This window comes from Dermacentor albipictus, chromosome 3, assembly GCF_038994185.2.
Source record: "Dermacentor albipictus isolate Rhodes 1998 colony chromosome 3, USDA_Dalb.pri_finalv2, whole genome shotgun sequence".
NCBI classification, from domain to species: domain Eukaryota; kingdom Metazoa; phylum Arthropoda; class Arachnida; order Ixodida; family Ixodidae; genus Dermacentor; species Dermacentor albipictus.
Window position 1 is genome coordinate 184,655,463 of NC_091823.1, and position 14,901 is coordinate 184,670,363.

General features: G+C 45.3%; 1 protein-coding gene across 1 annotated transcript; it reads left to right on the forward strand.

The window, feature by feature from the left end:
- The first annotated feature begins 2,147 nt into the window (after window positions 1-2,147).
- On the forward strand, window positions 2,148-2,579 carry LOC139057784 (histone-lysine N-methyltransferase SETMAR-like). The gene has a single exon (XM_070536541.1). It carries the CDS (start codon window positions 2,148-2,150, stop codon window positions 2,577-2,579), a length of 432 nt encoding a protein of 143 aa, XP_070392642.1.
- Window positions 2,580-14,901: the final 12,322 nt, after the last annotated feature.

Genomic DNA, 14,901 nt, shown 5'->3' on the forward strand with positions numbered 1-14,901 from the left:
GCGACAATTAATAGAGGGGATAATGGCAACTTTGTTCCGCTCTTGCTCCTTAAGCTTCTTCCACCCTGGTCGCACCTTAAGTTCCTTAATTAACGTGCTTCAAGATAAAAAAACCACTGAAACTGAATAACCTGCCTCATTAAGCCTTGTCACCAGATTCCTTACACTTTCAAGGATAAGGTGAGGATAGCTCTTGGTTGGGGGATCTGTAATTGCGTGAGTGGCAATACTGTACCTAATAAGTTTTGAATGGCTAGACCTATAATCAAGAAGGAGCTTAGAAGTTCTCAACTGATATCCCCAGCATACGTGATCCCACATAAAAGTAAGCCCGACATAAGAAGTTGCAGCACATTTTTTTTCTGGAACTTCTAAAGTGAAGTTGAAACCTTGCTATTGTTCTCTATATAGCTTCAGTACTTCGATGACAGCTCTGTGAAAGTTATCATTTGCTCATGAAAAACAAATAATCATCCACGTATCTGAAAATTTTAAGAGCAAGCCCACTCAGGTTTTGATTATCTTCTGGTCAACATAACTTAAAATATTACTGAGCACTGGTGCAACACCGGAACCTATGCAGATGCCAGCATTCTGGACAAATATTTTACTTTCCCACCAGACCAAAATTGACCTTAAATAGAAATCAAGAAGCTCCAGAAAGTTTGCAGCAAGAATTTTACACCTTTCAGCAAATTCCAGCTAACCTGTTTGCTTGTGTATGCAGTCCTTAACAAACTGCAAGAGACGCACCTGCGGCAAAGAATTGTATAAATCTTCTGCATCTCTACTAAAGCCTGCCCATTTTCCCAGATTATGCTCCTGCAGGAAGTGTACAACAGTCTGAGAGCTGGCAGCAAGGAATTGGTCGTTGATTCCCAGCCTGTCAAGGTGTGTCTGCAGAAATTCTGAAACATGAAGCTATGATTTATATTCCGACACAATGGTTCTGAAATGGATTCCTTAAGCTTGTGTGTTTTGCACTGAAGAAGGCGCATAAAAGAAAACTTTTTTCCACCTTAACATCATTTGAGACTGTTGTCAAACCAAACTGATTCAACTTCGTGACAGCTCAACATTTTATGTCAGCTATATTGGTATAAATTTCATTAAAATTGATGTCAGTGGCTGACACACCCTCCTACGGAAGAGTGCTTTCCAACATGACAACACAATGCCCTTTTTTGTCTCCAAGAAACCTCCAAGTTTCTGCCCCATACGTTAGCTCAGGTAGAATTAAGGCAATGATTCTATGCTTGATTGTACAAAATTATATATATATATATATATATATATATATATATATATATATATATATATATATATATATATATATATATATATATATATATATATAACTTTGTATTCACCATCCAGGGCCAGGGAACAAGAGAAGCCAGACACCAATGACCAATTTTTGACTAAAAGAATTAATTTTTGACCTTATACATCTTGTTTTTACTGTACATGTCCTTCACCTCCATCCAGGTTCCCAACATTTATATCTAAAACGCTTGTCTATCATCACATACAGGGTCTGTCCTGAAAGTAATGTCAGTAAATTTATTGTGATGTGACTGTATGTCAGAGCGGTCTAACTGGTTGAAACTAGTGGTGACGGAATCCAGCTAAGCAGCGCTCCGTCAGTCAGTGTGCTCCGAACATCGGAGAGTGTCGGATGGGCCCATCCGTGAGCTGCTTTTTATTCTTGTGCAAGTGAAAATGCAGCGCTCATTAGAACAAAGATTTGCGATCAAGTTTTGTGTGAAACTTGGCAATACCGCTGCGGAAACTGTTACTATGCTCAAGACTGCTTATAAAGAACATGCCTGGTCAGATCGGCAAGTGTTTCGGTGGCACAAGGCCTTTTGGAAGGCCGGAAAGGGGGCGACGACAAGGACTGCGCTGGATGGCCATCCACGACCACTACGACTGACAATGTGACACGAGCAAGAGAACTGTTGAACTCAGACCAACGATTAAGTGTTCGTTTAATGGCCGACATGTTAAACGTTTCGAAAACTCAAGTTCATGAAATTGTTACAAACAATATCGGCATGCGGAAGGCGTGCACAAAAATGGTTCAAAAAGTGCTCACTGACAACGAAAAGTCACGCCGCGTTGAAACATGCCAAGAAAATCTCAACATGTGCAAACGTGAGCGAAAATGTTTGAACAACGTCATTACAAAAGACGAGACTTGGGTATTTGAATATGACCTGGAGACCAAAAGGCAATCATCTGAGTGGCACACACACTTGTCCCCTCCCCTGAAGAAAGCCAGGGTGAGCAAATCAAAGATCAAGATCATGCTCATTGTTTTTTTTAACATCGACGGTCTGGTTCATCATGAGTTTGAAGAGCCTGGAACCACTGTGAACTCCAAATTTTATGTGGATGTCCTTGAAAGACTGAAACGCAGGGTTCAACATATCCGGCCGGACATTGCACACAACTGGAAGTTGCACCACGATAATGTGCTGGCCCACAGTGCCTTCATCGTCACGGACTACCTGGTTAATGCAGTGGGGCCAACGATCCCCCAGCCCCCGTACAGCCTGGGCTTGGCTCCCCCCTGACTTTTTTCTGTTTCCATGCCTCAAAACACCCCTGAAAGGCAATCATTTTGGGACAGCAGACGTGATTAAAGCAGCTAGCACCACAGCATTAAAGGCCATTCCGGAGGAGGACTACCGCAACGCATTCGAGAGCTGGAAGTCTCGCTGGAGCCGATGTATTGACGCAAAAGGAGAGTATTTTGAAGATTTTAAAATTTTTTGTAACAACAAATTCAATAAATGATTTTTAATCGCCCCACTGACATTACTCTCAGGACAGACCCTGTACATGCACTTTGAAGGTATGTATGTGGAAAGCATTTCAACCTCTGCTTGCTTTTCTGGCATGGAATAAAACGACCTTTTGTCCCTAAACCACTTACTTTCAAACTATTCCGTTTGGTTCATTTTTCTAACTTCTGCAGAGTTGCATTCACAACTTTCATAGTTAACTGGCTCCGTTTTCATACTTTTTTCCTAAAATATGCCCTCCTGTCATGCATAATTTGGAAGGCCTTCTGTTAGCAATGGGTATTGTATTTCAAAACTATCAGTGCAATGTTGCATGAAGAAACCTATTATTGGAGTGAATTATTGTTCAGCTTGATATCATGATACTGCTGCATGGTTGTTATTTAACTCTGCAAGAGAATGGTCCTGCCATCCTACCAAGAGTGCATTTCATGGGTATTACTCTCTTTCTTGTGACATTAGTTTGTGAGGCTCACAGATATGTATCTGTGTCAACAATAACACCTGACATCTAATTTTGTGCAACATGCACTACATTTAGTCAGATAAAAGTTGCATGTTTTGTCTCTTGGACCAGTCTGCTCAGTGGTAGGAGGTCGAGACCACAAATGAGAATGGCTGGCCAAGATCTGTGGTGTATGTCCCGTGTTATGCATCTGACAAGATTTCATGGTGGCAAGAGGACATGTTGGACCTGATGTGATCTTTCTAATTATTGTGCACAGAGTTATCAGCATGATAACATCCTTAATGCTATAATGAGTACCTCCAGCAAGCAGTCTATATGCTTATGCCTTTCTGTTGTTTATGGCAACAAAATCCAACATCCTTTGAAACATGCTCACTTGCTGTCTGATGCACAAAATGAAGAACGCTGCCTTCTCTAAATTTATTAGCAACAAGAAAGCCACTCTGGAAGCAATTATATACATACACAGCAACACACACTAAAACCTACAAATGGGAGAAAAAACACAAACTAGGCTAACAATAAAAGAAACCTGACACCCAGCAAGTGTTACATGTTACTCAAGTATGCACATTCAACCTGAGTTAGAGAGACAGATGGTCGACTCCCGCACTCCTGTGCATGCATGTGGATATGTTAAGCCTCAGCTACTCTTTCTATATCATAACTGTCCCCATGTTTGTGAAATCTGGTGTAAAACTGCAAGAACAATGATGGCTTGACAGGTGCTTTACCTTTCAATGAGTTCTATAAGGAGGATGCATCAACTCTTCCAGCCAATGTACATATTACCACACGAAAGCAGCAGCTTACAAACAGTACAACACAATACAGCACAAATTATATATTTGCCACGTGTTATTAAACTTACATCATTAAAGTAAGTTAGAATTGGTGCTAAGGCTGGTGCACAATATATGCATATACTTTAAACAATCATAAATAATGCAGGAGCTTGGAATATGATTGGCTATTCTCGGAACTGCTTTGATAATACAAAAGTCAAGGCTTTGTTTTTGGCATCACCCACTCCAATTCGTTTTCTTTCTTTTTCCAATTGAAGCATTGGCAATGTTTGTGCCATGCGCTTCGACCGTGATTTTTCCTTGTTCGCGCACGGCCATGACCATAATACAAGAAAATCGCCCCAGTAACGCAGTGGTCCCTGCCTACTTTTTCATATACTTTACCGCAATACATTACGTATGCTTCACCGCATAACATGACTATATTGCGGCAAAGCTAATTTTATGGAACTGACATTATGTAACGGATCTTTTGTTCTTCTGCTGCTCGCATGAGCATAAGCTCGAAAAACCACAAAATAAAGACTTGGCTTGCTGCTGGTTGATTTCTAGCTAACATTTCGAGACGTCCACGTTGTTTACAAAAAACATCGGTGAAGTTTCTCGCGCTCGGACGCGCTTCAAAAGGCAGCGGACCACCTATAATTAAGGCAGTCATAAGCAGCAACGAAATCCGCACAAGGTACATCAACTTCCGCAAAGCTACTGGGCAACGCCATCAATAACTGGCACACGGGCCACCCAGGAGCTGGCAAACGCTGCGATGACATCCACACAAACCACGTCGCTTTCCACAAAGCTATTGGGCAACACGATCAGTCACAGGCACAGGTGAAGTCCGCAAAACACTACATGGGCAGAACTACTACGGACATACTCAATCACTTCGCCACAAGCTCTCACATTTAACGACATCAAACAGCTACAATCACTTCTCCACAGCCACTGACACAGGTGAAGACCGCATGGGCAGAACGGAAGCACCGATTCAGGGCTCGATCGTCGCGTTCATCGCTTTAGCACCACCTATTTAAATATAATATACGGAGCCAAGCCAAACCATTATTTAGCGTCTATTTGGGTGAACCTAACGCTTTCGGGCCCTAAGCGTTCGAACGACCAGGGCACTATAACGGTTACCCCCCCTTTCCACTCCTGCGACCGGGTCGCAAGAACGGCGGCCCCGAAATCCTCGAGCGAGCGCTCGGGTTTCACAAATCCGAATCGCCCAGCGGAGCGCAAAAACGCTCCGCGGTGGATCAGACAGGAAGTCTGCGTACACGTCGCACGAACCGGTTCCGAAAACCAGGCTACAGTGGCCACTGTAACCATGCCCTACTTCCGTTCTTTACGTTTCCACGGCAACCAAACTCGCCGTCCCCCTTGTGTAATTTGACCGTGGCAGCCGCATAGTCCGTCATTTCCATGTCGCGCCCGCAAGGATTGTGCATGGACAACGTGCATAAAAGTCTTCGTACAGCGCGTCCGTCGCTTCGTAATCGCTGTCGTCCGCGCTCTCATCGCTAAACGCGAGCGCTGCGGCAGCACCGAACGCAGCCATTTTGCGAAGCAACACAATGTTGTGCTACCAATGTTGTGCGTACCAACCGATTTTGCTTGAAGACGGAAGTGACGCGAGCTATTTCCGCCCGAATCCGCGCCTCGGCGGCGGAGCAAGTGAGAGCGATCCGGCGCGGAGCGAGTTGATCCGAAACGACCAGTGGAACGCGCGAACCCGCTCGAGATCGACCAGTGAAATTCGGATTCGTTGCCACGGAGCAAGAAATCCTGCTCCGAATCGACCAGTAAAAAACGACATAAGCTCAGTGTTACCAAACTGGTCTCGTCGAGGGAGCAGCAGCGCAGGCACTCGTCGCACTGCACTTGCTCCGCGTCCCCCGCGGCCTTCCCTTTCTTTGGTTTCATCGCTAGGCCTATGTCCTTAGGCTCAACGAGCACGTCCGCCAAATCACATCGAAGAGCTAGCTGAGATAGTTAAATAAGCCTACCAAATAGGTCCCGTCTAGCACCTAGGCCTAACGAGGGAAACCGCCAGACCTAGACAAAGCCGGTACGTTTACCACGCTTACCACGAACTCAAAATTTGCGCTCCTGCTCCATGAAAAAGAAAACACTTCAAAAACATCGGCTAATAAAAAGAAAAAAGAGTACTTAGCTACGAACGAAGTCGTGAAGCCTCGACACAGGAGCGTCCGCGGCATCCACCCAACACCGCTTCCCAAAAACCCTGCTCTAACTGCTCTAGCACGTTACTGCTCTAACAAGTTAAGCGCCACACCCGACTCGTATTGTTACTTGGGAAGTTACGTAACGATGCGCGGCCGCCAGTCGCATAAAGCCGCATAGGGGTTCTTGCATTGCCCTGGGGGCGCTGCGAAAATGGTGCTGAGTCAGGAAAACAAGGCAAGGGATACGAAAACTCAAGAGCTGGTGGGATGAAGAGGTTAAGGCCATAGAGAACCGTCAGGAAGCCTCCAGGGAACACAGGTATTCCAAAAGTAAGGGAGAACCTGAAGCATAAGTGGAGAGGAAATGGGTAAACTACATAAAATGCAAAAGGGAAGCATCCTATTTGATCAACGAGAAAATCAAAACAAAAGGGTCCCAATGGCTGTCAAAAATAAGCAAAAAAAAAAAGAAAAACAGGTAGCTAGAAAATTCTGGCAACATCTGAACTCCTTGGGTAATAGGACAAGCCTAGAGCAGAGGTATATAGTAACAGCTGAAGGTACTCGGTTAGAAGGAGAGGAGGCAATGGAGCGTATAGGAACAATGATGAGGGAAAAATTTACAAAACAGAGAAATGGTACATGCAGTACGTCGGAGAGGGATAGCCCGGTCAACCCACTGCTTTCGCTTGGACAAAAAGAGTGGGAAAGGGCTGAGAAGAGGGTACCAAGTAGCACATCGGCAGGCCCCGATGGTATTCCAATTACGTTAATAAAGAAATTGGGCCCGAAATCTAAGAAAGCATTGAGGAAGGTGGTGAGCAAAATGCTAGTGGATGGTAAAGTACCTGACGAATGGAGGCTAAGTAGGATGAGAATGATATATAAGGGAAAGGGGTACAAAGCTGACATAAATAACTGCCGGCTTATAACAGTGACGTCAGTGGTTTACAGGGTGGTTATGCAGATTATAAAGGACAGACTGCAGGCATGGGTAGAGAAAGAGGGACTTGGAGAGCTACAAAATGGGTTCCGGAAGCATAGGAGGCTAGAAGACAATCTGTTCTCGTTAACACAGTGCATTGAAATAGCCGAAAAGGAACACAGACCCCTATGGCTGGCTTTTTTGGACATAAAGGGAGCCTATGACAGTGTACTTCAAGAGGGCTTGTGGGGCATTCAGGAAACTTTAGGAGTGCAAGATGGAGTAACCAATTTCTTAAAAGATATCTATAAAGGTAACCCGGTGATTATACAATGGGAAAAGCAGGTTTCGGAGCCTGTACTGATTCGGCGGGGACTTACGCAGGGGTGCCCATTGTCACCTCTGATGTTTATGCTGTACCTACAAGGTTTAGAGGCCAAAATACAGCAAAGCGGACTCGGCTTCAACCTATCATTTTGCAAACAAGGAAAATTGATTGAACAGTCATTACCAGGACTGATGTACGCGGATGATATTGTATTAATGGCTGACAATGCAGAAGATCTGCAGGAATTAATGGAAATATGTGGTACAGAAGGAGACAGATTAGGCTTGAAGTTTAGCAAAGAAAAATCAGAAGTCATGATTTTTAATGAAAACATTTGCGGCGAGCATAAGATACAGGAGGCCACGCTGGAGATAGTCGATAAATACAAGGACCTTGGGGTGTGGATAAATAATGGCATTGAGTATCTGACAGAGTACGAAAAATATCTAACGATTAAAGGTAACAGAAGTGCAGCGATTATGAAGAGTAGGGCACTGTGGAACTACAATAGGTACGAGGTAGTACGAGGGATATGGAAGGGGGCATAGAGTTTCCTACAAAAATTACTAGAGGGAACTCTGACGCTAGCGTCTACGGGAGCTGCAATGGGAGCAGTTGTCTCAGCATGGGAATTATTGGAAGTACATGGATTTGCCTAAACTTCGCCTTTTTGCCTTCAAACGGCTTTGTGAATTTGTAAACTCGTCATGTTCAATAGTGTATTGTGTAATAAATAATTATATAAACATCATTAAAATTGCCCGACGGTAGAATTCGAACACAGAGACTCTAGCACAGAAGCCTGATATTGAAACCATTAAGCCACGGACGCATGTATCGACAAGCGAATGAAACGCCCTTAGGAATTTGTCGCGGGCATGCCAGTGCCTTGAGACGCTTGGCGCGTTTCGATTTGGCCACCTGGACAAGCTCAATCGTTGCAGTTAACAGCAATTGTACGCGTTCTCGGCGTCTTTTGCACTTCGAAGAATATATATTGCGCTGAAATGTACGACAATAAGATTAATATAGCGTAATATACAAAGCCACAAGAACGTCTGAATCCACAAGCACGAAGATCAGACAAATCCATGTACTTCCCATCATTCCCATGGCAGGACAACGACTAGCGCGGAGTTCCCTCTAGTAATTTTTGTAGGAAACTCTATGGAAGGGGGTAATGGTACCAGGCCTGGCTTTTGCCAATGCAGTTCCATGTATTAGAACAGAGATCCGGCAACAGTTGGAAATTCGGCAACGTGGTGTGGGTAGGCTCGCTCTGGGAGCACATGGCAAGACACCAAATCTTGGAGTGCAGGGGGATCTGGTATGGTCTTCTTTCGAGGGCAGAGAGGCTAGTAGCAAGGTAGCATTTGAGGAGCGATTGATAAAAATGGGGGAAATTCGGTGGGATAGGAAGGTTTTCAGTTACTTATACACGAGGAATGTTGACACGAGGTGGAGGAAGCGAACTAGAAAATTGACAAGCAAATACATGGGCCGTACCGGGGGGACAAGTAAGGAATCATCTGTCAAGAAAAAGGTTAAGGAGACAGAGAGGGGTATGTGGAGTACAGAGATGGAAACGAAATCAGCATTGGAGACATCATCATCATCATCAGCCTAGTTAAGCCCACTGCAGGGCAAAGGCCTCTCCCATACTTCTCCAACTACCCCGGTCATGTACTAATTGTGGCCATGTTGTCACTGCAAACGTCTTAATGTCATCCGCCCACCTAACTTTCTGCCGCCCCCTGCTACGCTTCCCTTCCCTTGGAATCCAGTCGGTAACCCTTAATGACCATCGGTTATCTTCCCTCCTCATAACATTTCCGGCCCATGCCCATTTCTTTTTCTTGATTTCAACTAAGATGTCATTTACCCGCGTTTGTTGCCTCACCCAATCTGCTCTTTTCTTATCCCTTAACGTTACACCCACCATTCTTCTTTACATAGCTCCTTGCGTCGTCCTCAATTTCAGCAGAACCCTTTTCGTAAGCCTCCAGGTGTCTGCCCCATATGTGAGTACTGGTAACACACAGCTGTTATACACTTTCCTTATGAGGGATAGTGGCAACCTGCTGTTCATGATTTGAGAATGCCTGCCAAACGCACTCCAGCCCATTCTTATTCTGCTGGTTATTTCAGTCTCATGATCCGGATCCGTGGTCACTACCTGCCCTAAGTAGATGTATTCCCTTACCACTTCCAGTGCCTCGCTACCTATCGTAAACTGCTGTTCTCTTCCGAGACTGTTAAACATTACTTTAGTTTTCTGCAGATTAATTTTTAGACCCACCCTTCTGCTTTGCCTCTCCAGGTCAGTGAGCATGCATGCATTGCATTTGGTCTCCTCAGTTGCTAAGCAAGGCAATATCATTAGCGAATCGCAAGTTGCTAAGGTATTCTCCATCAACTTTTATCCCCAATTCTTCCCACTCCAGATCTCTGAATACCTCCTGTAAACATGCTGTGAATAGCATTGGAGAGATCGTATCTCCCTGTCTGACGCCTTTCTTTATTGGTATTTTGTTGCTTTCTTTGTGGAGGACTAGGGTGGCTGTGGAGCCGCTATAGATATCTTCCAGTATTTTTACATATGGCCCATCTACACCCTAATTCCGTAATGCCTCCATGACTGCTGAGGTTTCGACTGAATCAAACGCTTTCTCGTAATCAATGAAAGCTATATATAAGGGTTGGTTATATTCTGCACATTTCTCTATCACTCGATTGATAGTGTGAATATGGTCTATTGTTGAATAGCCTTTACGGAATCCTGCCTGGTCCTTTGGTTGACAGAAGTCTAAGGTGTTCCTGATTCTATTTGCGATTACCTTAGTAAATACTTTGTAGGCAACGGACAGTAAGCTGACCGGTCTATAATTTTTCAAGTCTTTGTCGTCCCCTTTCTTATGGATTAGGATTATGTTAGCGTTCTTCCAAGATTCCGGTACGCTCGAGGTTATCAGGCATTGCGTATACAGGCTGGCCAGTTTCTCTAGAACAATCTGACCACCATCCTTCAACAAATATGCTGATACCTGATCCTCCCCAGCTGCCTTCCCCCTTTGCATAGCTCCTAAGGCTTTCTTTACTTCTTCTGGCGTTACCTGTGGGATTTCGAATTCCTCTAGGCTATTCTCTCTTCCACTATCGTCGTGGGTGCCACTGGTACTGTATAAATCTCTATAGAACTCCTCAGCCACTTGAACTATCTCATCCATATTAGTAACGATATTGCCGACTTTGTCTCTTAACGCACACATCTGATTCTTGCCTATTCCTAGTTTCTTCTTCACTGTTTTTAGGCTTCCTCCGTTCCTGAGAGCCTGTTCAATTCCATCCATATTATAGTTGCTGATGTCCGCTGTCTTACGCTTGTTGATTAACTTAGAAAGTTCTGCCAGTTCTATTCCAGCTGTAGGGTTAGAGGCTTTCATACATTGGCGTTTCTTGATCAGATCTTTCGTCTCCTGCGATAGCTTACTGGTTTCCTGTCTAACGGCGTTACCACCGACTTCTATTGCGCACTCCTTAATGATGCCCATGAGATTGTCGTTCATTGCTTCAACACTAAGGTCTTTTTCCTGAGTTAAAGCCGAATACCTGTTTTGTAGCTTGATCCGGAATTCCTCTAGTTTCCCTCTTAACGCTAACTCATTGATTGGCTTCTTGTGTACCAGTTTCTTCCGTTCCCTCCTCAAGTCTAGGCTAATTCGAGTTCTTACCATCCTATGGTCTCTGCAGCGTACCTTGCCGAGCACGTCTACATCTTGTATGATGCCAGGGTTCGCGCAGAGTAAGAAGTCGATTTCATTTCTAGTCTCACCATTCGGGCTCCTCCACGTCCACTTTCGGCTAACCCGCTTGCGGAAAAAGGTATTCATTATCCGCATATTATTCTGTTCTGCAAACTCTACTAATAACTCTCCTCTGCTATTCCTAGAGCCTATGCCATATTCCCCCACTGACTTGTCTCAAGCCTGCTTCTTGCCTACCTTGGCATTGAAGTCGCCCATCAGTACGGTGTATATTGTTTTGACTTTACCCATCGCCGATTCCACGTCTTCATAAAAGCTTTCGACTTCCTGGTCATCATGACTGCATGTCGGGGCATAGACTTGTACCACCTTCAATTTGTACCTCTTATTAAGTTTCGCAACAAGACTTGCCACCCTCTCGTTAATGCTATAGAATTCCTGTATGTTACCAGCTATTTCCTTATTAATCAGGAATCCGACTCCTAGTTCTCGTCTCTCCGCTAAGCCCCGGTAGCACAGTACGTGCCCGCTTTTTAGCACTGTATATGCTTCTTTTTTCCTCCTAACCTCACTGAGCCCTATTATATCCCATTTACTACCCTCTAATTCTTCCAATAACACTGCTAGACTCGCCTCACTAGATAACGTTCTAACGTTAAACGTTGCCAGGTTCAGATTCCAATGGCGGCCTGTCCGCCATGGGAGGCATACAGGACGTTTAAGCAAGAAATAGCCAAAGAAAATATTTACGATAACTCTAAGGGAAGCTCATTGTTGTTTGAAGCCAGGACAGGTGTACTGCGGACTAAAACGTACCGAGCCAGATACCAGGAGATAGATTTGGTGTGCGAGGCGTGTGGAGAGGAGGAGGAAACGGTTGAACACCTGATACTTGCTTGTAAACAACTTCACCCTGCAGTTGAATCTAACGGGGAACTATTCAAAGCTTTGGATTTTAAAGACAGTGAAAGTAGAATAGACTTTGAACAGGTAGAAATAACTAAACGGAGACTATCTGATTGGTGGATAATATCAACGCAAAAGTAAATGAGTAAATACACAGGTATGCATGCATATAGAACCATTAAAGGCTAGTAGGCGCGCGCCGCCGCCGCCCGATTCAAAGGGTTGAGCCTAAATCATCCATCCATCCATCCATCCATCCATCCATCCATCCATCCATCCAAAAAGCGCCTTCTGTCCTCAACTGGGTAGTACCAAGCTCGGTCGTCCGCTTCAGAAAGCACGTTTACAATATATGGACCCGCCACTTTCGGTTTTTTTTGTACTGCGGCTTGCAGCGAATATCGGGCGCTGAAGATTTTTTCAGGGATGGCACGCTGCGTAAAGGCAATAACTTATGCAACGCCGAATACGTGTACGCCGTTCAAGAAATAAGCGGCGAAGTTTTAGCGCGGTGTCAATCGCAAGTGAAGCGAGTTGCGTACGAAGTTGAACTTCAGGTAAGGTTTGCACGCTGATAGATTCAGGCGCACAAACGCGAGGAAATGCTTGCTATAAATGAATTCACAGCAGCGTAAGCTGCCATCATGTGTACGGAACTGTTCGAGCGCACGATCGTACGCGCCGCGACGGCAGCGGTCTTTCGACATGCCGCGATACGGCGGGCCTCCTGCAATATTTGTTGACTGCATGCCGCTAGACAAGTAGTTATGCCTGCTGCACTGTAGTAGCGGCCATCTGTGCCTTTAGCAATTGATAAATAACTGATACAATGCTATGAGCTCGCAGTAACGTACGTGCGAATCGCGCGAGCTCGTGCGCTCCTCGCTTGATGTAGATTTTAATGACAGCGCTCGAACATCGATGTGCTGCAATCAATACTACCTTGCTGCGCTGCCTCAACGTGCTGGCTTGAGGTCAAGGATAAGCACATTTAACTAACCTTTGCTGCTCGTAGTGGGGTGGTGAATTGTCACCGAATATCAGCCCGACCATTTGTTCTCATTTGCACGCACCACTTCGTACGGGTCGAATTGTTAATTGTCGCTGTGGCCGGGTCTCCAATCGTGAATCACCAGCCATGCCTGCTGTTATGTCGGTCTGCCGTCAGGACTGTAGGTGCAAAAGACCGAATTTTAGAACGCAGATAAGCAAGGTTCAAGACAGGCGAAGCTGTCAGCATGGCGCGACGAACTGCAGCAAACCAGCGCGCCCGACGCTCCGCTTCGTGAGGCCTTGAAGGAAAACGGCAGAATCTGATGTTGGAATTCAGGCCTTCTTGTTCATGGCAGCCGACGACGCAGAAGTAACGACGGTGACGCTTTTTCGAGGCTGAGCTAGGTCTCTCCGGATCGGCGTCGCCGATTCCTTCTGCTTCCAGCATTACGTCTCATGGAGAGTCCGTTTTCGTTAAACTATAGGCTGCGACGAGCTCGCAGCGTGGTCGGCGTGGTCTGTGAGAAGTGACGAGCCTTTTCGTACTCGCAACAGGGCAGAAAAAAAGTGCGAATCGACGCAAAACTCGGCCACAAACGTGCTTCGCCGCAGCCAGGGCTCAATACGACCCAAGCTGGTACGACCCAGATTTCGTTTCCCGAGCCGCCACCAGGCACCGCTACTATACCTCAAAATAGTGGGCAGCGACTCGTGTAACGCGGTGCTCCCCAGACGACTCCACGCACAATCGACTCCTGCAACGCACGGAAGTGACGTCACTTTAATAAATTAAACTAAAAACAATTGAAATATATCAAATCTTACTAAACAATGCGTTTAACTTACAAAGATATGAAAGAAAATTGTCTTATGCGTTCATTAATGTACACATTTTGACTAAAGACATCAACGCAAAATTATTTCAACTATACTGTCATGCGTTTCGCTATAATAATAGTCAGCGTTCAATATTACAAGGCAGAAAAATATTATGCTATCTATCAGGTGCCTGCAGAGATGGAAAGCAATTTTTTTGAGCGTCTCGTGCGTCACCCGAGAGCCCGAGGAATGTCTTGGGGCCACAAGCACACGCACGCTTCTCCCCCGCTTCCTCTCTGGAGCAGCAGACGACAAGCGCTGCAAGCGTACATGCCCACGTTTACGTCGCCACACGCTGTGTTTACAGCAATCTCCGAACGCCGCAATGTGGATTTATATACAGTGTGACAGATGCGTGAAACTGCAGTCTTCGCACTGTCACTCGAACGTTTCCTCAAAGGGTCGGGCCCATACGAGTTCTTTGCTAGCTGTCTACCACAAAAGTCGGTCACTACGATTCGTTTTCGAGATCGGAGCAACCAGTGAACCAGTTTTGACACCCCTTTTCCGGCAGCGCCGTGCGTATTAATGTCATCATAGCTGCGCAAATATTACTGACTCGGATCGCGGAGAAACCGATGTGGCCGCCACAATTGTGCTCGATTATAAACAGAAGCTTTCTTTTCTTGCGTTCCCGGGATTAGCCGCGTCCTCGTGCTTATCCTCGAGTAAGTTGAGCGGATCCTTGAAAGAGTAATAGTAAACTGGGCCGGTCCCGAAGACCTTGAATATGTATTCAAGATAATGTATAATGAAAGGTACGGTGACCCAGTCGTGGTTGCTTGTTGAGTTTGGAAGGCTTAAACAGAAGCAAACCCATGCTTTGCCATTG